The sequence below is a fragment of the Aspergillus multicolor genome (genome assembly GCF_047715735.1).
Source record: "Aspergillus multicolor strain CBS 133.54 unplaced genomic scaffold BDW74scaffold_39, whole genome shotgun sequence".
Taxonomy (NCBI): domain Eukaryota; kingdom Fungi; phylum Ascomycota; class Eurotiomycetes; order Eurotiales; family Aspergillaceae; genus Aspergillus; species Aspergillus multicolor.
This window is the reverse complement of record NW_027395990.1, coordinates 99,641-121,397: the sequence shown is the minus strand read 5'-3', so window position 1 is coordinate 121,397 and position 21,757 is coordinate 99,641. Positions and strand designations below refer to the sequence as shown.

The 21,757-nt window shown below is 52.6% G+C and overlaps 6 protein-coding genes across 6 annotated transcripts; all 6 read right to left on the bottom strand.

Moving 5' to 3' along the window:
• Positions 1-1,131: 1,131 nt before the first annotated feature.
• BDW74DRAFT_170895 (uncharacterized protein) lies at positions 1,132-2,618 on the bottom strand (the record flags this gene model as incomplete). The annotated part of the gene is made up of 4 exons (XM_073727229.1): positions 1,132-1,266; positions 1,310-1,370; positions 1,470-1,971; positions 2,546-2,618. The coding sequence occupies 4 exons, from the start codon at positions 2,616-2,618 to the stop codon at positions 1,132-1,134; spliced, it is 771 nt and encodes a 256-aa protein (XP_073579041.1).
• Positions 2,619-2,873: 255 nt separating this feature from the next.
• Positions 2,874-3,328, bottom strand: BDW74DRAFT_162076 (uncharacterized protein). Its single transcript, XM_073725888.1, has one exon. It carries the CDS (start codon positions 3,139-3,141, stop codon positions 2,911-2,913), a length of 231 nt encoding a protein of 76 aa, XP_073579040.1. The 5' UTR covers positions 3,142-3,328; the 3' UTR covers positions 2,874-2,910.
• A 70-nt stretch (positions 3,329-3,398) lies between these two features.
• On the bottom strand, positions 3,399-5,300 carry BDW74DRAFT_170894 (uncharacterized protein; the record flags this gene model as incomplete). The annotated part of the gene is made up of 5 exons (XM_073727228.1): positions 3,399-3,803; positions 3,879-4,386; positions 4,446-4,513; positions 4,568-4,951; positions 5,022-5,300. 5 exons carry the CDS (start codon positions 5,298-5,300, stop codon positions 3,399-3,401), a joined length of 1,644 nt encoding a protein of 547 aa, XP_073579039.1.
• Positions 5,301-5,644: 344 nt separating this feature from the next.
• BDW74DRAFT_96248 (oleate delta-12 desaturase odeA) lies at positions 5,645-8,452 on the bottom strand. Its single transcript, XM_073734176.1, has 3 exons — positions 8,059-8,452; positions 7,892-7,997; positions 5,645-7,768 (listed from the first exon to the last, which is right to left on the bottom strand). Exon 3 carries the CDS (start codon positions 7,741-7,743, stop codon positions 6,328-6,330), a length of 1,416 nt encoding a protein of 471 aa, XP_073579038.1. The 5' UTR covers positions 7,744-7,768; positions 7,892-7,997; positions 8,059-8,452; the 3' UTR covers positions 5,645-6,327.
• Positions 8,453-9,572: 1,120 nt separating this feature from the next.
• BDW74DRAFT_182859 (putative TMEM1 family protein) lies at positions 9,573-14,017 on the bottom strand (the record flags this gene model as incomplete). Its single annotated transcript, XM_073730368.1, has 4 exons — positions 9,573-10,190; positions 10,246-11,322; positions 11,368-13,904; positions 13,978-14,017. The coding sequence occupies 4 exons, from the start codon at positions 14,015-14,017 to the stop codon at positions 9,573-9,575; spliced, it is 4,272 nt and encodes a 1,423-aa protein (XP_073579037.1).
• A 645-nt stretch (positions 14,018-14,662) lies between these two features.
• Positions 14,663-19,109, bottom strand: BDW74DRAFT_96230 (putative membrane-tethered transcription factor (SPT23)). The gene is made up of 3 exons (XM_073734175.1): positions 18,245-19,109; positions 17,298-18,187; positions 14,663-17,241 (listed from the first exon to the last, which is right to left on the bottom strand). Exons 1-3 carry the CDS (start codon positions 18,941-18,943, stop codon positions 14,733-14,735), a joined length of 4,098 nt encoding a protein of 1,365 aa, XP_073579036.1. The 5' UTR covers positions 18,944-19,109; the 3' UTR covers positions 14,663-14,732.
• Between the last annotated feature and the right edge of the window lie 2,648 nt (positions 19,110-21,757).

The following is a 21,757-nucleotide window of genomic DNA, read 5'->3' as shown; positions in this document are numbered from 1 at the left end:
CATCTTCATAAGGCCATGCTCGCTGGTGGGCGCTCGAACATCGTTGGTGGTTATGTACCAGCGCCAATTGTCGTTCAACTCGGCAATGGTTAGGTAAAGTCCGGGCCATCCTGAGAAATAAGAATACGTCTTTACACCAATATGTTAGTTCCGTCTTTTCGAAACTAAGCCATGGTCCACGTACCGATTACACGCCAAGCAAGTAATAGGCCCTGTCCTCGTACTTGCATTCTGCGGCCGCCTGCAGGAATGTTGTAGTTGGCCATCTGTTGTCGCCGTGAAGGTGTGTTCCTTGTCTCTAGGCTGTCCAAATCTAGCCACAAAACACCGCCTGGTTAATTCCCACCGAAGGATGTCATCGGGGTCCTGGGTGCATATGGCCTGTAGCAGGTTGATACAGCAGGCATTCACAGGGTCCTCTGCGGTCTTCATCTCTACCCATGATAACCTCGGACCGTGGTCGAGAAGATGCTGGTGGTCATCGAGACGGTCATAGTCGGAAAGCTCCCGAGTATGAAGGTACAATAACTAATTCCGTTAGTCTGTGTTTCAAAGCCTGCAGGTGAACTATGGGGTAAACAACTTCTTCTTGCGGGGCCAATTATGCGGGTTAAGGGCATCAGCATCATCAAACTCGAAGATCCCCCGCTGCTGCAAGCAGATTCTGCCGAATTTGTGAGCCCCGTCCATGTGGCAATGCGAAAGAAGGACATGGTCATACCGGGAGGCTTTCCAGATCTCTTCCCGCAGCGGTGGTCCATCCAAATGCCCTACTGGGGATTTCGTTGAAGAGCCTATTGGGACTGAATGCCATGGCATCTGGCGGGGGTAGAGAATGGTGAAGTGAGTAGAAGTAGAAACGGGGGTAATTGCAGACCGAGGGATCGAGTTGAAGAGAAATTTATACAGAAAGTTTGAGTGGAAAGAAGGCCGAGTGTGTGTTACTACTCAAGCGAGAGCCATCGTCACCAGAATCTTCTCTCGCCGGATCTATTTCCCCTCACTACAAACAAGCTTTACATACAAAAACTCATATTCTAGCCTATTCCAAGAGGCTTTTGAAGTGTACTCAAGGTTTGCTCTTTTTTCTAATCACCGTCAGAAATGACTTGCCTAGCTAACCGATTCTCCCTACTCAGAAATTCCAACCAACCCCACCGAAACCTCCCAAAGCCTCCTCTCCTCCTCGGGAGAATAAGCATGCGGAAAATACCCAGGCACCCACTGCCCCTCCTTCTCATTCCACTTCTTCACAATCTGCACACCCTCAAGATAAACCCTACCCCTCCATTCAAAGGGCCGCTGGAACAGCACCCCAGACACTCGTCGCAGCGCCCTGTTCCGCACTCTTGAATTGCGGTACTGCCTGGCTGGACACTAAGTGCTCGCAGACCTTGCCCGCTATACCGTCTGTCGACCTCGCACGCAAGCCACTGGAGCGCAGTCTTGCTCTGCCCGTACGCGGCGACCCATTCTCGTAACGCCCGTCCTTGTAGATGTTGTCGAGGTTGACTTGTAAATACTGGTGCGCGATGGAAGACAGGAAGATGGCGCGGGAGTTGGTGGTTGTTGTCTTTGCTGCGTTCAAGAGTGCAGAGCGGAGAAATACGAAGAGCAGGAAGCGAGCAAGGTAGTTGACGCCGAACTGCGTCTCGAATCCGTCCTGCGTGCGGCCTTCGGGTGTGGCAATGACGCCTGCGTTGGCAATCAGGATATTCAGCTTGTCGGTTTTGGAGAGGAACTCGGTTGCGCAGGTTCGGAGACTGGCGAGAGATGTCAGTTCGAGTTTGAGGAGATGCACGCGCGGGGTGTCGGCGATCTCTTCAAGTGCGCTTCTGGTCTTGTTGAGGTCTCGCGCGGTCAGATACAGTGTTGCGCCGGTCTTAAAAAGAGCTTCGGATGTCTCCAAGCCAAGACCTGCCGAAGCACAGGTGATGAGAACGGACTTGTCGCTCAGCTTGCCTTCAAGCCCTCATCGCGAATAATCTTGAGGGCGGTTGGGCGGGCGTCGCCGGCGCCTTAAGGGCTCGCGTGAACGGAGGCGTAGCGGTCTGCCATGGTGGTTCGAACCGAGATGAGATTGGAATCGAGGATCAAGTGGAAGTGAGTATAGAGAAAGGATGAAGATGCAGAGAGGGAAGAAAAAGAGCAGGCAGCAAACTCTCAAACTCGAGGGGTTGCCGCCACTCGACAGGGTAAAGCGAGCCAGATTTTAAGTCCTATCTCATACTCGCGGACCTGAGGACTTATGGTCAGCATGCAAAGGGCGAACATTTACAGGTTATCACGAGGGCGTCGATGATGGATCACGGTTTGCATACCTAGGTATAGTCCCAACAGCGCAGGGGTCAGCTTTTAGCTCACAGAGTGGGTCAAGCCCTAACGAAGGTCTTCGACTCTTCTATAACTAAGCCCGACCACCACACCCTCCCTGCATTCAACTGTCCAAGAAAATGACCAACACAGTCCGTCCTCCTTTAAGCGGCAACGGCCGCGTCGCCCGCGTCATGACATCCCTCATGCTCTCCCGATCATGGTCCGTCACCCGCGTCATCCGACCCCCCAAGCAAGAACCGAGCATTCGCCGGCAGACTGAGAGCGAGGGAAATCCCGGCCATGGCCATCTAAGCTTCTGGAACCTTGATCTACAGACTATCCATTGTGCGGCTGTTGCCTCATCGATACTAGAGCGAGTCCGGCTAAACTGCGTTGTCTTTGCTGCTGGCCCACCTGGGCATACCATGCCTGCTCACCCCCACCCATACCCTCCACTACAACGGGTCAAGAGCCTAGTTAACAGTGTGCTACTGCAGGCTTCTTCTCAGACCCCTACGCAATTGACCGCGACGCCGCAACGCACATCATCAGCGCCTGCAAGACACGCTCTACTTCCGCAAATTCCTCATAATCTCATTCCCCGCAAGCCGTCGCCATCCAGCGCCTTCGTGGTCTCCGCGCGACGTACGGGACTACCGTGCCGAGTGTAATGCATATCCCAATATCAAAGACGCCAAGCTCCATGTCGACGAGTGCTTGGTTGCTGCTGCAAAGCATCGAGAAAAGCGGGGTGGCCCAGGTCTTCAGGCAATTAGTCTTCGCCCAAGCTGGCTGCTTACTCGTCCGGGGATGAGAGAAGTGCATGTAGGTAAGACGCAGGCGGTCGGGAACGTAGCTATGGAAGATGTTGCGGCTGTAGCGGTGAAGCTTTTGGGGAGGGAAGAGGAGGAGTACAGCGGGTGTAGGTGGTTGAATCTTGTTACGGGGGATATGGAGATTCGAGACGCGGTTGGAAGGGTTCTTAAGGAGGGCGTTGATTGCAGGGAAGGAGAGGTTTAGATAGCTGTAGTTTTTCTTTTATGGCAGGCCTGCAGCTTCTATTTCCCTATATGTCTAGCTTTCTACTCCCTTCCCATCGCCCTCTCCACAACCTCCAGCGCCTTAAGCACCATCTCATCACACCCGCGCCTCCCGATAATCTGCAAAGACACCGGCGCATCCTTATACCTCTCCGGCTCGTACATCTCATAGCAGAACCGATCTTCCTCGTTCACGGGCTCATACCCCTCGACCTTCGCATCCATAACGGGGTCAACCGTTGTAACGGGGAAGACAACACCCGGGTAATCGAGCAAATTCCACTGGGACGTGTACCCCCAGTACCGCGACTGATCATGCGGCGTTGCAGCGCCGAAGGACGGCGGGCACAGGATCACATCGACTTCGCCGCTGCCATCGGGGGAGGAGGCGGTTTTGTTCCAGGCATTTGCGTAGAAGGCGCGGTAGGCGTCTCGCTCGGCGCAGAGCTGCCACATTATTCAATTAGCATTCCCGTATAGGTACGCCAGTCTGGAAGTAAAAGATAAAGGGAAAGTGCGTACCTTCCACAACTCGTGCATATCCCTCTTCTTCACACTCTTCTGCTCAGAGATAATAAACTCCGTCAGTGGTAGCGCCGGCTCCCCGCTCTCCTCCAGTAAACCCAGCACCTCCGCCCCTCCATCAGGCCAGTACAGCGCCGCCGTGATCTCCCACGCCTTCTTGTGGTCCAGATCCGTACAGTCCCACTCCACAACATCCATGCCCGCCTTCCTGCACGCCTCGGAGACTTCCTTCAATGCCCGGATCATAGGCGGATGAGGCCGCACGACGCCGTCCCACCATTGCACGGCGATCTTGAGCGGTCTGTCGGATGGGAATGTATACGGTGTCCAGGGCCTGTTGATTAGACCGGGGTCGATCCGCCAGGGCTTGGAGCTCAGCGCGACTTGCATTAGCAATGATAGAGATTCGCGCTCTGTGGCCATAGGCCCACATGTTGCGAGGATGGTCTCTTTTCCAGCGCAGTGGCTGCGGGAACCAGCGAGGGAGATGCGTTGTGTTGTTGGTCTATCATTGTCATCAGTCGTGTCCTTAAAGGCATCAGGACTAGGTAGGCAGGGACACACTTGAAACCGTAGATACCGCAGTGCGCAGCGGGACACCGGATACTCCCTCCTATATCTCCTCCAATGCCCTTTTAAACCCGTCAGTGACAGCATACAACACCACCTCAGGGCGAAAAACAAACCAACACACTCCCCCTCATTCCAATCAGCGCCGCCTCGCCTCCACTACTTCCGCCGGGCGTTAGATCCCTATTGTAAGGATTCACCGTCCTTCCATAGACATTACTGTTCGTCTCAAGATGCATGATGGTCTGCGGCTGGGTGGTGCGCGCGAAGAACACACATCCTTCGTCCCAGAGCGTATCATAGAGCACATTCGAGCCGTGCGGCTTGTCGATCCAGGAGACGTAAGAGGCATTGGAGGCTACATTCTCACCGACCATGCCGTGGTGTTCTTTCGTTGAGATAGGGAGGCCGAAGAGGGCGCCCTTGGGTTCGGGGAGCGAGTCGAGGTACTTTGCGCGCGTGATGGCGAAGTCCCAGAGGAGGGAGGTGAGGCAGTTTGTCTACCATCCGTAAATGGTCATTATCTTTCCCGTCTGCGATTCTTACAGTTAAGAAAGGGGAGAGACATACAGCAACCTGCGCAACAGCAGCTCTCCTCAGGAACGCCCTAGTAACCTCCTCGACCGAAATACTTCTCTCGCGGAGGATAGCAAGCAGTTCAGAAACAGGCTTCTCCGTAATCTCAATCTCCCGCTCTGTAAGAACCTCCCTCGGCAGACCCCGCGAGTTCAAGGGGAGCTTCTCAGCCTCGGTAGAAATACCCTTGAGAGGCGGCTCGACTTTCGCAAGGGACGCATCGCGGCCTTCCTGCGCCTTGAGGGCTTTCTCCTGCCAGGCTTCGATTGCCATCTTGTATATCGTGGGTGGCTTGGGTCTGGCAATTGGTGTGGGAGACATGCGGGGTTATGTACTGGTCCAGTTGGAGATAAGTAGCCCGGTAATCCAATCTACAATCTACACCCCTCCTCTATCATATCTGATTTGGAGTAGGCAGGCAGCCTGATAAGCGTGGAGACGGCGAACGGCACCAATTAGCTTGGTAGAGCATATCTAGGCCTCAGGGGTCTCTCCAACGTACTCCAATGCACGAATTGCCGGGGTTAGGACATGACTGCAGAGGAGGGGTAGAGTATATGTACCCCTGCAGGCATGATTAACGACATGACGCTAAGCTTGCTGCTTAAATGGAGTAGGCTAAGAGCCGATCGGTCAGGCGTGCGCATAATTATTAGATCGATATAATCAGCAAAAAAAAAGAGAAAAAAAACGCAGTTTACGTTGCTGTTAAGTCGTGAGATAGATTCCGGTGGACGATACTCTTCATACAGTAATAAACTACTATGGCTAATGTTAGCAGAACTTACCCACCGAGACAATGGTACCTACTGATCTAGCTGCGTAAGAACTCCTTGTTCGTCGAGCAAAATCATGCCAGAGGGTACCTATGTATGGCGTATATCCGAGCAGGATGTGCAGCATAATCAAGGAGATGAAGCTGGCCAGAAGTTCTACTCATGCCAAGATACTTAGAAGACGAGATGAACAAAATGCAGGGAACAAAGCAATCTTTTCTCTAAGCTCCCAATGGGACTAATGATACCTTCACAACCTAACCTAAACAACACCTTCATACGCCTAGCCAGCCGAGCCATTGGAGCGGAACGGAACGAACATTTGAAATCTCGGGCTGCTCTATGAACATAAACGCAACGCGATCGCGATCCCGTACCGTGGCCATTCGTTCCGGCGAGATACACCACGAGAGATAAATCAAACCTAAATCGCATCGCAGACAGGCCGAAAATTAAGCCACGCCTGCCAGACTCGAAGCATCCTTTCTATGTACTGGAACTGACATTTGAACCCGGTGATTCTTTTAGTTGGTGGGAGTGAGCTTGACGGGGGGGATACCAATGCCGTTGGTGTTGCGGTAGAAGTAGACGCCGGCGTTCTCGCCCTTGGTACCCTCGGAAGGCTCGACCCAGTGGCAGGCACGGGCGCTGGTCCAAAGCGCCTTGAGGAAACCGAGAGGGCCGGTGTGGGCCTCAGTGCGGTAGTGGGAGCCCATGACCTTCTTGATGGCCTCACTGGCCTCGTCGGCGTGGTAGAAGGGAATGGTGCTGACGTAGTGGTGGAGGACGTGAGTTTCAATGATACCGTGGAGGATGTGGCGGCCAATGAAGCCAAACTCGCGGTCAATGGTGGCAGCAGCACCGCGGGCAAAGGTCCAGGACTCGGGCTGGTAGTGAGGAAGACTGGGGTCGGTGTGCTGGAGGTAGGTGATGGCAACGAGCCAGTGGTTCACCCAGAGGTAGGGGATACCGTACCAGACAAGCAGGTTCATCCAGCCGTACTTGGAGCCGAGCAGGTAGAGAACGGTACCAGTAATGGCAAGACCGATGTCACTGAGGACAATGAGCTTGGCGTCCTTGGCCTCGTACAGAGGGCTGCTGGGGTTGAAGTGGTTGACACCGGTAAAGTAGCCGTTCTTCTTGCCCTTGCCGCGGCCCTCGGGCTGGCGCTCGTGGTTGTTGTGGCCGGTGACGTTGGTGAGGAGGTACATGGGCCAACCGAAGAGCTGCTGGAGGATGGAGTGGGTGGCAGTAGCGATGGGAGTCTCCTCCATCACCTCGTTCAGGTCGTATATGGTCTTCTTGATGCGGGAAGCGTACACCTCACGGGTCTTGGGTACGAACACCATGTCACGGGCCAGGTTGCCGGTGGCCTTGTGGTGCTTGCCGTGGGAGATCTTCCAGGAGAAGTAGGGGACCAGCAGAGCGGAGTGGCAGATCCAGCCAACAGTGTCGTTGAGCACCTTGGAAGGAGAGAAAGCCTGGTGACCGCACTCGTGGGCAAGAACCCAGACACCGGTACCGAACAGACCCTGGACGAAAGTGTAGAAAGCCCACAGCACAACACGCGCGGGGTATGAAGGAACAGTCTCGGGAGTCACGTAGTTGTGGAACACGTAGAAGATCGAGGCCAGAACCGCAACGTCCCGGAAAACGTAGGACAGACTCCGGATGGCAGAGCGGTTGAAGCAGTGGGCGGGAATGGCATCGCGGATATCCTTGATGGTGTAGTCGGGAATCTTGAACTCGTTTCCGTAGGTGTCGAGCATCTTGCCAAGGTCCTCCTTCTCAACGTCCGAAGCCATTGACGAGAGCGAGGTCGAGGAAGGAGAGTGACGGGGAGAGTCCAGCGGGGAGACGGAGACGGAGCTGGGGACCGAGGAGTCGGTGGTCGGGTTACGGTGCAGCGCAACGCGCTTGGGGAGGGCAGTGGACGACATGATGGTGATTGAGAACTGGTAATGCCTGAAAGTCTGTTAGAGCTGACCGAGAAAAAGCAGAAGATGCAGTAGAAAATAACCCAGCTGATATAGTTGGGTGGGAGAAAAGCTCCGAAGATCAGACAGAGCTCGAGAGTTTGTTACTCACCAATGGACCAAAGAGCTCAAGTTACACAGCTGGGAGACCTGAGATGCAGGCAGAAAAGATCTTCGGATCGTCCTCAGCCCTTGACGAGACGAAGGAGGGTGTCGTGCTGGTGGAGGGAGTGAGAGGATGGCCGGAGAACGAAAGGAGGTGTACACAGATGGGCGAACTTAAGGGAGAAAAGACTGGGCGGGGGGAAGCTGCGAAAGCCAGCTGGCCAATGACAGTCTTCGAAAAAATCGACACTCCTGGATCAATCGCAGGCGACTGAGGCGACTCGGGAGAAAAATGCAAAGCTGTGGAATCAACAAAGTCGGCCAGAAGGCGATCTGGAGCCCGTATTCACATTACCAGCCTGTATCTTGAGTTACTGTAGAGCGACTGATTGGCTGCGTAATGCGGTTCCTTGTTCTGTCTTACCCGCATTTGCAAACGCCGGTACGGCATGTACTCGGTCTTCCGACTGCTTTGTATGCAATAGATTTCTTAACTGCAATGCATCAATGGGCTAATTAGGTTTCAGGCATTGTAACCCATAGACTCGCACTCTTGTAAAAGAAACATCTATGATGCTGACAGTGCTGAAGTGAAGAAACCAGGACCCCTGGCTATTTGACTTTTTCCTCCGTTACTCAGATTTGCTCCTCCCCGAACGCGAGTTCCTCCGGTTGCCCGTGCTCTCATGACTGGCAGGGAGGCCCTGGCAATTGTTCCTGTCCTTTGTATACTCGCCGTACTTTAACTATATATCTTCTCTGACCCTCGGTCGATGCAAATATCGACTGTATAGCCCTACTACAGCTCTATAACCGCTAAAATCAACTATCGAATACCTTAATCAAAACCCGGGGGTGGACTCAGTCGCCCAGTACACCGCCTGAGTCAGCCAATAGAAAGCATGGCACAAACCCACTTGAAGAAAATTGGCTTCTCAACAGTCTTGGCTTTTCCGGGTTCATATCTTATCGCAACCTTATCAGGCAACTCCGAGGCTTCATGTGTATGTATCAGTCTGTTTCAGCCAGCCCTGCGGCCCTCGCCACATTCTAAACATCAATGCGAACATGCCTTAGCAGAATTGTTTTCCTCGTCGCGTTTCCAATCGTGCTAGCAAGGTGGAATCTCATCTGCATGATGGTTTCCTTCGATCTCTATTCAGCCCGCCATTGTGTTCGCCGATCAGATCTGCTGCTCAGGAGCTGCAGTTTGCTGCGTTCCTCGCCGGAGTTAGTAGATAGGCGAGGGCTTGACGTGTCCTGCATGTGATTGATGTGATACCCTCCTGACCTTCTGACCGTCTAGTTCTACTCTACTCCGCACACTGGGCTCTCTACCGGCGATGCTGGTTGCGGAAAAGCAGGATCCTTCAAAATGGACTCATGTCGGTGTCTGCTCGTCATCACTCATGCTCTGTCATCAGAAATCCGCCCAGGGGTTTGAACAATGCGGATGGCGTGACTTTGCAAGGGCAATCCCGAGCATCGCGAAGATCAGTTTTTGTTGGGGCGCGGCTGATTTCTGTTGAGGGTTCAAGGTTGGGTCTGTGGGGCACTAGCGGCATTTAACCTACCGCGAAAATTACCGGGCTGTATTTTATGATTTTGCAGACCCAGACTTCCAGGGTTTTTTACAATTGTTGGATCATTATATTGTAAAATAGTCTAATAGTCTAGTAATTGTTACACTATGTTGCGGGATGAACTCGTCTCTCAGAGTCAATCAGCCACGAACCATGTCCGCCCCCAGATAAACTCACTGTCGTGCCCCGTAGATCAGGTAATACAAGCACCGTCTCGCCGTGATTGCGGTAGTCGACCTCGCAGCCGATCGGCCTACGCTGCACTGGGGCAGAACCCGCCACTGCGGGTGCACTGGTCGACGGCGACTGCAGCGGTGGCGGCACAAAGCTCCTGAGCTCCAGGCCCGGGAGCAACAGACGGCCCGCCTTCTGTGGTAACAGCATCACAGCAAAGGTTTTTGTTTCGCCCTCGCTCGCTGTAAAGTTACCCCTTCGCCGCCCGCCAACCATCCACAGTTCTGGGTTGGCGTGCAGCTCGTACGAGAATTCCAGTGGGCCGTCTGCGTTCTCACGCTGGTCGGGCGAACACCAGCGGCGAGTATGTGAGAGACGCAGCTCGGCAGTGATAGTTTGACCTACTGCAGCGTGGGGTGCTTGCGCGGGGAGGTTTGTCAGACGCAGCTCTGCGGTATGTACTACTTGGATCTCGGGAATGTCGACGGGGATGATGATGTGGCGCTGACGGATGGACGGCTGCGGCGGGAGGGTCAGGATCAGATGTTTCTAGAATGGTAAATTAGTACGACTTCAATAATATAGAATAGGGACGACTCCCTACATCATGCCACTGCTTCAGCCAAGCCCGTAGGCCGTCCATTGGCTCCTTCAGCGCGCTCAACAATCCTTCCCAACGGATTGCTGCGTACGACAGGGCTTCGACCTCGCGCACAAGCCCGATGACCTCCATTTCTGGAATTGACAGTTGGGTTCGGAAGGCATCGACGATGTGTGGCGTGAGTAAGGTCGTGTACTGCGCGAATTCGCTGCTGGAAATGCTCTCCTTGAATGTCCTCTCCACCGTGTCAAAGCATTCATCGTCTACACAGGTGAAATCGACGGTAAGCCGCAGAGATCGTCTCGACCCAGGAGTAGCAGCGGTGTCTTTTCGTGGCTGAATCTTGTAAAGCAATGAGGCCGGTTGTTTAGGAAATACCCTCATAGCAACGGACTCGCCGACGTTCGACTGGACCTGGTAGACATCTGAACCAGGAATGCTGCATTTTGACAGCCACAGCGGGATCATCGTAGCCGGACTAACAGTGAACCGCGAGAACAGAACTTCTTTTTTGAAGACATCCTGTACATTGACGCTGATCGGCAGAGCAGATACAACATCATGTGCAGATGAGTAGGCGAAATGTCCTTGTTCTGTCTCGTAGGTGACTTCAGCCCTTGCAGAGAGCGTGGCGGGGTGCTCTTCCACCGTATATGGAATTCGAAAACGGACAATCGACTTTTGCCCTAACTCACTGAACTCGATATTCCCAGACTCACTGTTCGTTTTGATCTCGATGTCACCTTCTACTACTTCTGCCTCTGCGACCCGTAGTCGAAGACCTGCGGTTGCGGGCCGCACTCGGACAACTCCGCTCTTGATATCGTTCCATCCGCTGTTGAGCTCCAATTCGAGCGTGCGCATAGCCTCCAAGTTCACAAGATGAGGTGCCTCAATCCTTGCTTGCAATCCTTCCGGGGGCGGGTAGCATAGGATATATGGTCGGGTATCTTCTGCCTCGTCAACATCCTCCCTAAATCCTAGTGGTAAATTGGCATTGACTCCGCCACTCATGGAAAATAGAAGGCTGCCTGTCCGCATCTCGACGCGGTCGACATAGTATTTCCCTTGCAGAGTTGTCTATTATGATTAGTCGACTCCAGTGAAGATGGGCAAATAACATACCAAAGAATCTACCAAGATCCTAGTTGGTGACGACTTGATAGTCGTCTTAACTGACACCTCTATCCAATGTTCACTGCTTTGCGCGGTGGCACTAGCGCTGACGAGCCGGATCTTGATCAAATCGACATCAATCCGCTTTCCTAGTAGGAATCGTAGATATAACTGTAGCTGAAATCCATCCTTATCCTTGTAGTGTAGGATGCCAGGCTTAACATTCAGATCTCCAAAGAAATCGGCCAAAGGAGCAGTGACCTCCTTCTGAAGCTCACCAGCCGCCCGGAACAACTCATCCACATACTCAGAGAGCAATGATTCTTCCGCAAATATCTGAGACGCATCCAAAGTCTTTTGTCGGGTCGATAGATGAGACTGCGTATGTGCGGCATATTTCGCCAATAGCCGGGCTACCATCCGAACATACTCTTCCTTTCGACCCAGCTCTTTCAAACACCTCGCGTACATCTCTAGCATAACACCTTCTAGAATAGTCCAGCGCTTGTTGCCATAAAATGGCGCAATCTGGTGGAAGTACGAAGCTGCCGCACCGTAGTCGCTCTGACGGTAGCGTAGAATGGCCATGTCAGCCAGTGCCGTGTGCGTCGAGTTTGTACGGTTTGCCGCAATGTGATGACGGTACATTTGATCTGTAAGTTCCTCATAGTGGGTACGGAACGCTTTTTTCGACTTCAAAGCCGCCTTTAACTGCAACAGATCGATACCACTCAAGGTGTTAAAAGCCTGAGGCTCTTTCGCTGGCTCTGAGCTCTCATCATCCAATGACACTTCCGCCATATCCCCGGATTCAGGCCTCTCATCAAACAGAAGGCCGAGGTCAGTCCAGCTCTCTTTCCACCCACATCGACCAGCGATCTCTTCAAGAAGCTTCCGAGCCATTAGAAGCAGTTCACCTCTCTCAGATGCTAGTTGCTCCGAGCCCGTCTTCGGGGTGAGCTTCGGGCCTTCGTATCCAGGTTGCTCATGGACTGAAGAAAGAGAAGTTGGCGGTACCATTTCCGTTTTCACTGCCCGAGACTGGCGGTTGTTGGGCATGACTAGTGAGCTCTTGCGTTGCGGCAGATCCTGCTTTCCCTGGGAGGCCTCCACTGCGTGTAGAGCCGACTCTGGAAGTGTAAGCGCTGGTGTGAATGTCTGACGCAGGATCTGCGATGCAGCAGCATATGCCCAAGACGAAACCAAATTGTTTATGATTTCGGGTTTTGCAGCATGTTCTACCCCCTCAAGTCCCTCTTCCAGGTCAAGTCGGAGTGTTCGTGCAGCAAGACCAATGAACTCGGTCGCTCGCTCACAGGCCTCAGCCAAGAGCATCAGGTTTTCGGGCTTCTTCTTTCCTGTCTCTGATTTCTCATTGGCATCTATGTCCTCGCTAACAACTGACGGCGCCCTTGAAGCCCTGAGGAGGAGGGTTAGCTGCCGAGAGAATATGTAGGTGCGGAAATCGAATATTGAGATATTGCTGGAAAGAATCTCTTCTCGATAGGATTTCCTATTCGGGTCAATGGGAAAATCCGCGGGCTCGATCTCAGGTATTGAAGTCACTTCCTCATCATCGCCGTCGGAACCTTTACCGTCAGCCCGTGCATCCCAGGCAATCTTCAAGGCAGCTTTCGCCCTTTCTCGCCAATCCTTGCTATGCGTTAGAAGAGCGCTGCCATGCTGCTCGCCAGAGCCCTGAAGTTGTTCCTGGATCGCCGCGTCAAGCCCAGCAGCCAGCTCATCGTACCCAACGAGTGCATCCTCAAACAGTCCGACATTCTCAAACCCCCGGGCAAGACCCTCCTTGAGTATAAAGAAAGTGCAAAAATTCCAGCCGGGCAAGCTGCGCTGGGAGTCCTTCTCCTTGATATCCTCCTCATATTGCGCAACTCGAAGATCAAACGACGCCAGAATCCCATTCTTGACCTTCTCCACAAAGTCCTCAATCTGATCAGCCAGCTCCGGAGACTTCTGCGGACTGTCCGGCTTAGGAAGACGCAGCTGCGCCACCCGATCAACGGCCGATTTTGACGTCCCATTGAAGTCAGCCTTGATCTTCTCCAGCACAGTTGTAGTCGTGCGACCCCATTTCGACGTCGCTACCTTCTCCGTCCCGTCACCGTCCTGGACAACGTGTAGAATAAGCCACTCGAACGCATCGTGCTTTTCCTGGCTCGTGGCAGGGGCGCTCGACGTCGAAGTCGAAGCTGATCCGTGGCTCTTGATCCACTCCCGCAGTGCCTTTCGCGCCGTATTCTTGTACGTGTCGTTATCGTCGCATCGTAGGATGTAGATCTTCAGGTACGGCGTCTGGCGCAGACCAGGGATTTGATGGCGGCGGTGCGTTACAGAGCCCCCGAGCACAGAGCTCGATGATTTGGGTCTATCGTTTTCGGTGTTCGCTGGGGTGAACCCAATGCGGAGGGACTCGATCGATCGGACAGGGCGGGTAGGAGACTTCCAGTGTAGGTTGCGGAGGGGGAGTTTATTGGCGATGACCGGCTGGACGGCGGAGAACAGGCCCGAGGGATCAGTATATTCAACTAGAGCAGCGAAAGACGCGAACGAGTAAGCTAAAGGATGCCTGACTGAAATTTGGGGTAGAGGGTGTATTACCGGTGACACTGCTTGAAGCGGCCTGGGGTAAAGAGTCCATAATTCCCGCGCTCTATTCAGGGGGGTGTCGGCGCGCGATGGGCATTCCGGTCAGCAATCCGACGAGGATACCTAGGTAGCCTATCCGCTGGGAGTAAGTATCAGAAGGGCAAAGGAGTGTAGAAGCAGACGGCGACGAGGAGGTGATTGTTGTCTGCGTGGTCTCGGTGGTGGATGACCGCCTCCGCAGTCCGCACTCTGGACTCTTGGCACAGGTACAGCGACGGCACTCTAACAATAAACATGGTGCTGTGGGATATTTACGTGGATTAAACTCGAAGACCCAGGGATAGACGTGAGCTTATGTATGATTAAGAACTAACTTTCAATCAATTGTCTGTCCATTGGGCATTCCTGTATCATCTAAGCTAGCTACCTACCAGAGCCGTCCACCAGATCTTTAACACAAAACAAAATGAGAGTCAGAAAATATATAGAACGAATAGTCATATACCATCATTATGCGCAAGAATATCCCGACAAAAGAAAAAACGTCCCAGTGTGTCGCCCAGTCACTCAAAACGCCCCAGCTGAAAGTGCATCGATAAAAAAGATAGTTAAATGGAAAAAAGTCTAAGCGCCAATATCCAAGACGCGTTGCGTAGCGCGGCTCTTGACGAACGTGTATACATCAAAAAGGCCCTGCGATATACCAGGGACGTAGCTTCGCGCCCATGCGAAGATCACCAGCAACAAGAGAGGAATCTATATTAACGTCAGTAAGAGCGCTGTGCATATGTTTGGATAGTACTCACCCAGAAAAAGTACAGATTCCTGTCACTGGCCAGACCCTTCATTCGCCGGGCTTGCTGTTCCCTGAGATGCTTTTGCTGTTCCCGGGATATGACATTCCGACCAATGCGGATATCCTTGATATCCTCCTTCTTCTGTTCAGGAGCAGTGCTTCTGGAAGAGCTGGCTTGCGTTTGCGCTTCAAAATGTTGATCTAAAGCCGCTTCTGCGGCAGCCTGCAGCATGCTAGTCTTCTTCGCACGCGTCGTTTCCTCGTCCTCCTCACCTTCCTTACGCGGGTACAGCTCGTCATATGAAGGAAGCTCCGTGGCGCCAGGTGAGGTGTTACCGGTAAGCATATCCCACCAGCCTTCTTTAGCCCCGCGCGAGGAAGTAGGCCGATGCGGCACGAGATTCGTGATGCGACGCATCGCCTGATAATCAGGCAAGGCGGGCATGGGCGGTAGAGCTGGAAGATTAGGGAAAGCGTTCGAAACGCTCTGTTGAAACTGGTTGATTTGTGCCTGGAGCTGATTCCGCCAGGCAACGAGCGCCGCGGGAGGGGAGAATGGCCGTGCATCACCTTCAGTGGCGGTCGGTTCAGGCGTCTGTAGCGGTATGGCGACATCGTGGTGAACACTGGAGCGACGGGAAATGGTGAGAACGAGCTCATCCTCATCATCGTCTGTCTCTTCAGAATCATCAACCGCATAATCGAAAGAGCCCGATGCCGACGAAGACTCCCAAAGTGAATGAAGGGACGCCGAGCTGCTATGCCTGCGGCGCGAAGTCAACGAACCAACACTACGTGAGCGGTAGTGGCGTGCTGGTATAAGAGCGGCCTGGTGAGCAGGCAATGTGCTGGCAAGATCGGCCGGAGTAAAGCCTCTGATGCTTCGGGCAGTGGGGCTAGAGCCTGCAAGGCGGAGTCGGTGGACGATATGCGCGTGGCCGTTCAAAGCAGCAAGGTGCATCGCTGTGTTTCCGACGTTATCCTGCACATCGGGATCGGCACCACGAGCGAGAAGTCCAGCAACAAATCGGGTGAGTCCTAGTGAAGATGCAAAGTGGAGTAATGTCTGGCCGGTGGCACAGCGCATGTTATACCTCGGCGGGCGAGGGTTATCGTCAAGGTCGATGAACTCCAAGTAGGTCAACAACCTCGAGTCCATGTCACCAAGCTTCCCTTGGGACTCTAGTCCAGGAACCTGCCGCTGATTTCCGCCGGAAGAGCCTTGGAAGTCTTTTTGGAGGTTGAACGCCCCTTTGTAATCGCTGCCCATGATCTGTTGAGCAGTGGCGAAGGCATCTGCTTGATTCCCTAATTTGTGGCCAAGGATACCAAGCGCAAGGCGGTACATCTGAAGCTCACGGTCATCCACATAGCGGAAGAATTGTTGTTGTTTGGGAAGCATTGGTTGAGTCTGTTGCTGTAGCTGATTGAAGCTGGGGTGTTCATGTTTGAAGAGAACAACCACCTGCCCAGGCTGGAGGGCTGGTGGAGTAAGGCAGTTGAGGCACTTGTCGCCCCAGAATGTAGTCGTGGTCGCGAGGGTGTCACCAAACACAACTTCCATGCCGGGGTAGAAACCGCTACCTAACAGCGTGACCTCTGTTCCGCCAGTAACGGAGCCCTCCGCAGGAACCAGTTTATGGATAACTGTAGGCAGCCGGTTACCAGCGTTAGTGATGCCAGGCCACATTGGTGTAGCCGATGTTGGACCCATCGGAAGATTCAGGTTCTGTTCCTGGAAACTGTTTCTGCCGGATGCGCCTGGGGTACCCGGTCGGCTCGGTTGGGCTGAGTTTGGTGCGGACATCAGTTGCTGCTGGATAAAGTTGTCCAGGTTCTGTTGTTGAAGAGATGTCAGAAACGGGTTATTGTCACCGCTTGTTGGGGTCAGTGGGCCATTGCCGAAGTGGTTCGACATGGCAGTGGAAGTGACAAACGGTCTCTCGCCAGAAGATGCGAACCCACGAGCGGGAAACTGGGGCTCGTTACTAGACGCTCTCGCTGATGACTGGCTGTTCTCGAGTTTGGTCATAGTCAACTCTGACGGAAGCCGGTTAGAGTTGCTATGTTTCCGTCGTTTGCTCGTAGGCCCTTGAAAGTCGTTCGGGGATGCCTGCCGTGACAGGCTACGGGAAGGTTGCGAAGTGGATGACGTTCCACCATTTGCTGGATCCATGAAAGGGCTAGGGCTAGGCTGATACTGCGATGTAATTCGCTGCTGTAGGCCTTGCAGATCTGTCGCTGAAGGCGATGCAGCTGATTGTTTTGTGGAGGCGGGCGATTTGCTAGTGTCAAATGCAGGTCCGGAGGGAAAGACACCAACACCTGGCAGTTCCGTGCCGTCTGCGAGAGCTGGAGGCGGGCCAGGAGCAGGAGGCCCTGACGGTGCATGAGTCTTGTGATCGTCTGTGATCATGATCGAGTTGGTGATCGCTTGGGCAATGACATTGTCCTTGTAGTCCTTCAGCGTAAAGATAACCCTGTGGGCAGTTATTTAGCTTCCATTTATGACTTCAATGACTGTGAGTGTTCTTACTGAAACCCGATCTTCTCATTCTGGTGCCTGCAATAGCATGCTATTCGCATCGGCAACTCCACCTGCATGGCACCTGGAATAAGCGCCTGATTTTCGTGTGAAGTCGCTGTTTTGGATGGTTCGGCCCAATCCTTGATCTCATGAGTGTTAAAGACAATGACGCGCTTGTCCTCATGCTTTTGAAACAATTCATCCTCTTCTGGCTTCCGTTGCTTCTTTCGAAAAGCCCGCTTTCGTTCTCGTTGTATGCAGCCGGCGCAGATTTTCACCTCCCCACCGTCCAAAGGTTTATCTTCATCGGCAGCCTCATCACTAGCCATCGGTGAGGAGCTGGATGAGCGATACGCTGGCTCGCCTCGCGCTTTTGCCAACGCTTTCCGTAGTTTATCTTTGTCTTGTAAAGCACTCGTGCAAAAGAGACTCGTGTATAATTCGACAGTATCAGCAGAGCGCTCTGTGGCTGGCGGCGCAAGAAACTTGGGTTTTGAAATCGTATGGCTCGGTAAACGTAGCTTTTTTACTCCGTAAGGTAAGGGGTGCAGTGTCAGTTTGATCGGTATTTGCGTCTCCACACGAGACTTGAGCGAGGTCGGATGAACAGTTAAGACGGGCGGTTGAGCAGGCTCCGGGTTCATGGGCTTCTGCATGGATGGAGGTACGAATCCGAAGCCGAAAGGAAGACCGTCCGTAGAGAAGTTCATGCCCGAATTTGGTTGAGAACTGCCGTTCATGTTGATACCACCAAAGCTCTCCTCCAAATACGACGATGGTGACTTTTCACCCCATGGACTCAAAGGCGGTTTTACTTGAGGGATTCTTGAAGGCTGGAAGGGAGACGGCGTGTCTTTTGTGATGTGAGGAATGAACGGAACAGTCGCCTGAGATATGCGCTGCGGCAACAATTAGTTTGAGGATTTATAAACAAGATAAAAGGATCCATATCTCACCGGCGAAGCAGACTTCCGTTTCACTGAACTGGGCGCACGCGGTAAGCGCGACCTTGACGAGCCCTTCTGGATCTTAGGTAGTGGAATGCCACTCTTCAGAGGACTGGGGCTGCTGGCAGCGCTTTCAAAGTCAAAAGCAGCATCCATAGCCTTATTACTCGATTCGAGGTCGGCTTCCGCAGGGTATGGGCCCTCCAGGTTCGGTAGTGATGCATCAAATCCGAACAGAGATTCATCCTTTACGTGGTCGTAATCCGAATTCACCCACTCATCAGATGTATAACCGAAAGGCATCACAGTATGCTCACTGTGGACCGCAGAGGTGGAGGATGCAACAGAAGGGTTTCGGAGGTGGTTTCGGGGCGATTCAGAACTCGAACTCGGACTTGAGTCTTCGGGCGATTCGGCGGGGGAATCCGATGTGAAAACTTCAGGATGCCGCAATGACTCGTCTTGGTATGACCGTTTTAGCGACAATTCTGACGGTGAGAGGCATGGTGGGTTTGATTCTGCGACCGCACGGGAGGACGAGGCACGCGAGAAGAGATCATCAAATTCCTGTCCAGCATTTTCTGACGACAATTGCAGCCTCGCGGTATCTAAAAAGTCCATATCGGTGTCCTGGTAGGGATTCATCATGTCGTCGTCCACAACAATCGGGTCGAGAGGCGGAAACGTAGGAGACGAAGTTGAGCCCATCGTCGACTCTCAATATCACAAAGTCCGGCGAAGGAGCAGCGAATTCCTTGGGAATCGTTCTACCAAGCCGCAGCGCACGCTTCTTGCTCTCTCCCACAACCGAACTCCTATGCACGTCCGGTGGTTGGAGCCTGTCAAGACGATCAGATTAGCCAGGAGACGAACTCCACGGGCGCACTGTGTTGCGATCGACTAACAGTGGTCCTTCCTCGCTACCATGAGAATACGAATCGAATATGGATGTTTAGTGGCGGAAATAAGGGCGATATAGGAGCAGATCCGTAATCGTCAAGGATCTGGGGAAGCGAGGGCGTTTGTTGGGAGAGGGGAGCGTCAGCGGTCGGCGTAACAGTAAGAGCGGAGACCGGAGGCGCGGGTGGAAAAGGAGTGAAAAGGCGGCAAAAACAAAAGGACCAAAATTCTTAGGCGCAGGAGATCAAATTCTTAGGCGCCGCCTGCGCTATTGATTAGCACAGTGTCGGTGGGCTCGAAAACGTACCCCTTGCTATACGGAGTACTAAGGAGGATAACGAGAGTACGGTGTCGCGAGCGCCGGATCCGTAAGGCCACCTCGACATCCAGATCAAACTCCGACCGATTACTCCGTTCGACGGCGGTGCTTTGGTGGTGATTGTGTTACGGTGCCTGCTTAGATAATACTCGCGGTGAGCCACGCTAACCGTAATTGGTCAGCCAGTCTTAGGGCCAGGTTGCCGGATTTTGATTGGCTGGATGTCTTCAATATGACAGCCAGCCTTATCACGACTTCATCAAGGGGGCCAGGTCCGGAATGCGGGATCCTACCGTATAAAAATAGTCTAGACACTATGGACTTGAGTATGTATGTAGACTGGGAGCATGCCGACTTATCTACATACAATCCCTGACACTCTATCCGACGCAACCTACGGAATATACCGTAGCAGAAGACCGACGCACAGTTGGCGAATGGAGAGAGGCCGATTACAGACAATCAGACTCTCAGTGCTGCAGGCGCTGCATCTCATACCGTTATCTTGCATTATTTGTCTTAGCCTTATCAGTTCACACTCAGATTCTTCGATCAATGGGCGATCTGGGTTGCTACAGTGTTAGCCGCTCTCGTTGAAGAATATATTCTTGCTCGTGAGTTGCTCTAAAGGAACCTCAACGAGAGGCAATTTTTAATGATACACCAACATGCATTTACAGTCAATACCAGCAGTAGCTTATTGATGCCCTAACATGCGCCGATTCCTTGCTTACTCTTCTTCGTCGACAGAGACTTATTTCGGACGCTGAGCTTGATTAGTCTTAAGTACGAACTTTGCCCTGTGCAAACCTACAAGAGAAAAAAAAGGTATTTTAAAGGATGGCATTAAATTTACGATATATCAGCGGTATAACTTGCATAGTCTATCTTCTATTGTGTAGCCATCCTGCGTCATCATTAGATTGGCCGGAGTGTACTTGCAATCTGACACAGTAGAAAAGCATGTTGTTGATACAACAACATCAAGAACGAGAAGTAAGAAGGACTAGCAACATAGTAAGTACCCGCCGCCATACTCCTTGCTTTTTGGCTGTTTTCTACCATAGCCTCTGATCCAGCTGCCAGTAGGTAGATTCACGTCCTCAATCTATACGACTTCTTTGCGTCGTTAATATAGAATGACACTCCCTATCCTCGTTTAGGATGTTTCACCCACACAGTTAAAGAATAAACAAGCATTTTCAGTGGAGTCAGCATACTCCAGGAATATTGAGAACATGGAGCAGTGTCAGGTTTATTGAAAACTTGATGTTCATGAACCATATACTTCTTATGGAGGATCCCGACTGGCTCAAAATCTCATGCCACGGACGAACCTAGAGGGTTGCAGCTGAAAAACGGCGAGAAAACGCCATATAGCGCATGAAGTAGCTGACTTTCACCCTGCTGCTGGAGGTCTAGGTTGACTATAAATCACGAGAGGGTGCAGAGCTTGAATGAGGCCTTGGATTCTCCTTGACTTTGGATCCCTCGGTCATCGCGGGCAATGGGCATGCTCCACCTAGCGTCTGAAACATAGCGGTCTCGCCTCTCGCTGAGCGTTTCAGACTTCTCCTGACATGTGGTGCGCAAACATGACAAGACAACGGTTCTTCGGGTTTCCAGAAGGCTCGCCACTGCTGGCCACTAAGACGGACAGGAGATCCAGGGGTAGGAACAGTGATAGTCACTGATAGTCGATCCACGAACTGAGAACTCCAAGAAGCAGCCCTTTTTCTCCATCATGACAGTCTATATTGCCACAAATCGTGAATGGCTGACTCGATTGGAATGATGTCGGGCCCATGGGCGCCTGGATAAACCTAGATTCTTGGGGCCAAAATGATGACCTCGCTTAAGACGAGTCAGCGCTATACAAATTACCTTATGAGTCGATGACAAGTCAAAAGGCGAGGTTATCCTGGGATGATGCCATCATGTGTGATATGTTGTCTGTGCCTGCATACTCCGAATAATGGAAAATTGAAGCCATCCTGCTAGCGGATGACATCCCCACCGGCGGTTATTGCCTGGACCACATCAGTAGTGGGCTCATCTAATTTATCCGGCGCTGTCACATAGAATTGAACGTATCATAGCGGGCGAATATATTGAGGAGTGTTTGTTAGCGCTGCATCATTATTCCCAGACGCGAATTCGGGTGGCAATCCTGGCGGATCGCGTACTCGGAGATGAAGTCGATAATATTCCCGATCTCATGTCGCGATTTGATGGAGCAAAACGATGCAGGTGATAAACAGCAGTTGAAGGTTCTGGTGTTTGTCGAGGTGAAACGGCGGCAC

Coding starts and splice junctions, on each gene's coding strand:
- BDW74DRAFT_162076 (XM_073725888.1), bottom strand. CDS start 3,141: ATGCACTTCTCTCATCCCCGGACGAGTAAGCAGCCAGCTTGGGCGAAG.
- BDW74DRAFT_96230 (XM_073734175.1), bottom strand. CDS start 18,943: ATGGGCTCAACTTCGTCTCCTACGTTTCCGCCTCTCGACCCGATTGTT. Junction 18,188..18,244: donor AACGGAAGTCTGCTTCGCCG/GTGAGATATGGA, acceptor TTGTTGCCGCAG/CGCATATCTCAGGCGACTGT. Junction 17,242..17,297: donor AATGAGAAGATCGGGTTTCA/GTAAGAACACTC, acceptor AACTGCCCACAG/GGTTATCTTTACGCTGAAGG.
- BDW74DRAFT_96248 (XM_073734176.1), bottom strand. CDS start 7,743: ATGTCGTCCACTGCCCTCCCCAAGCGCGTTGCGCTGCACCGTAACCCG.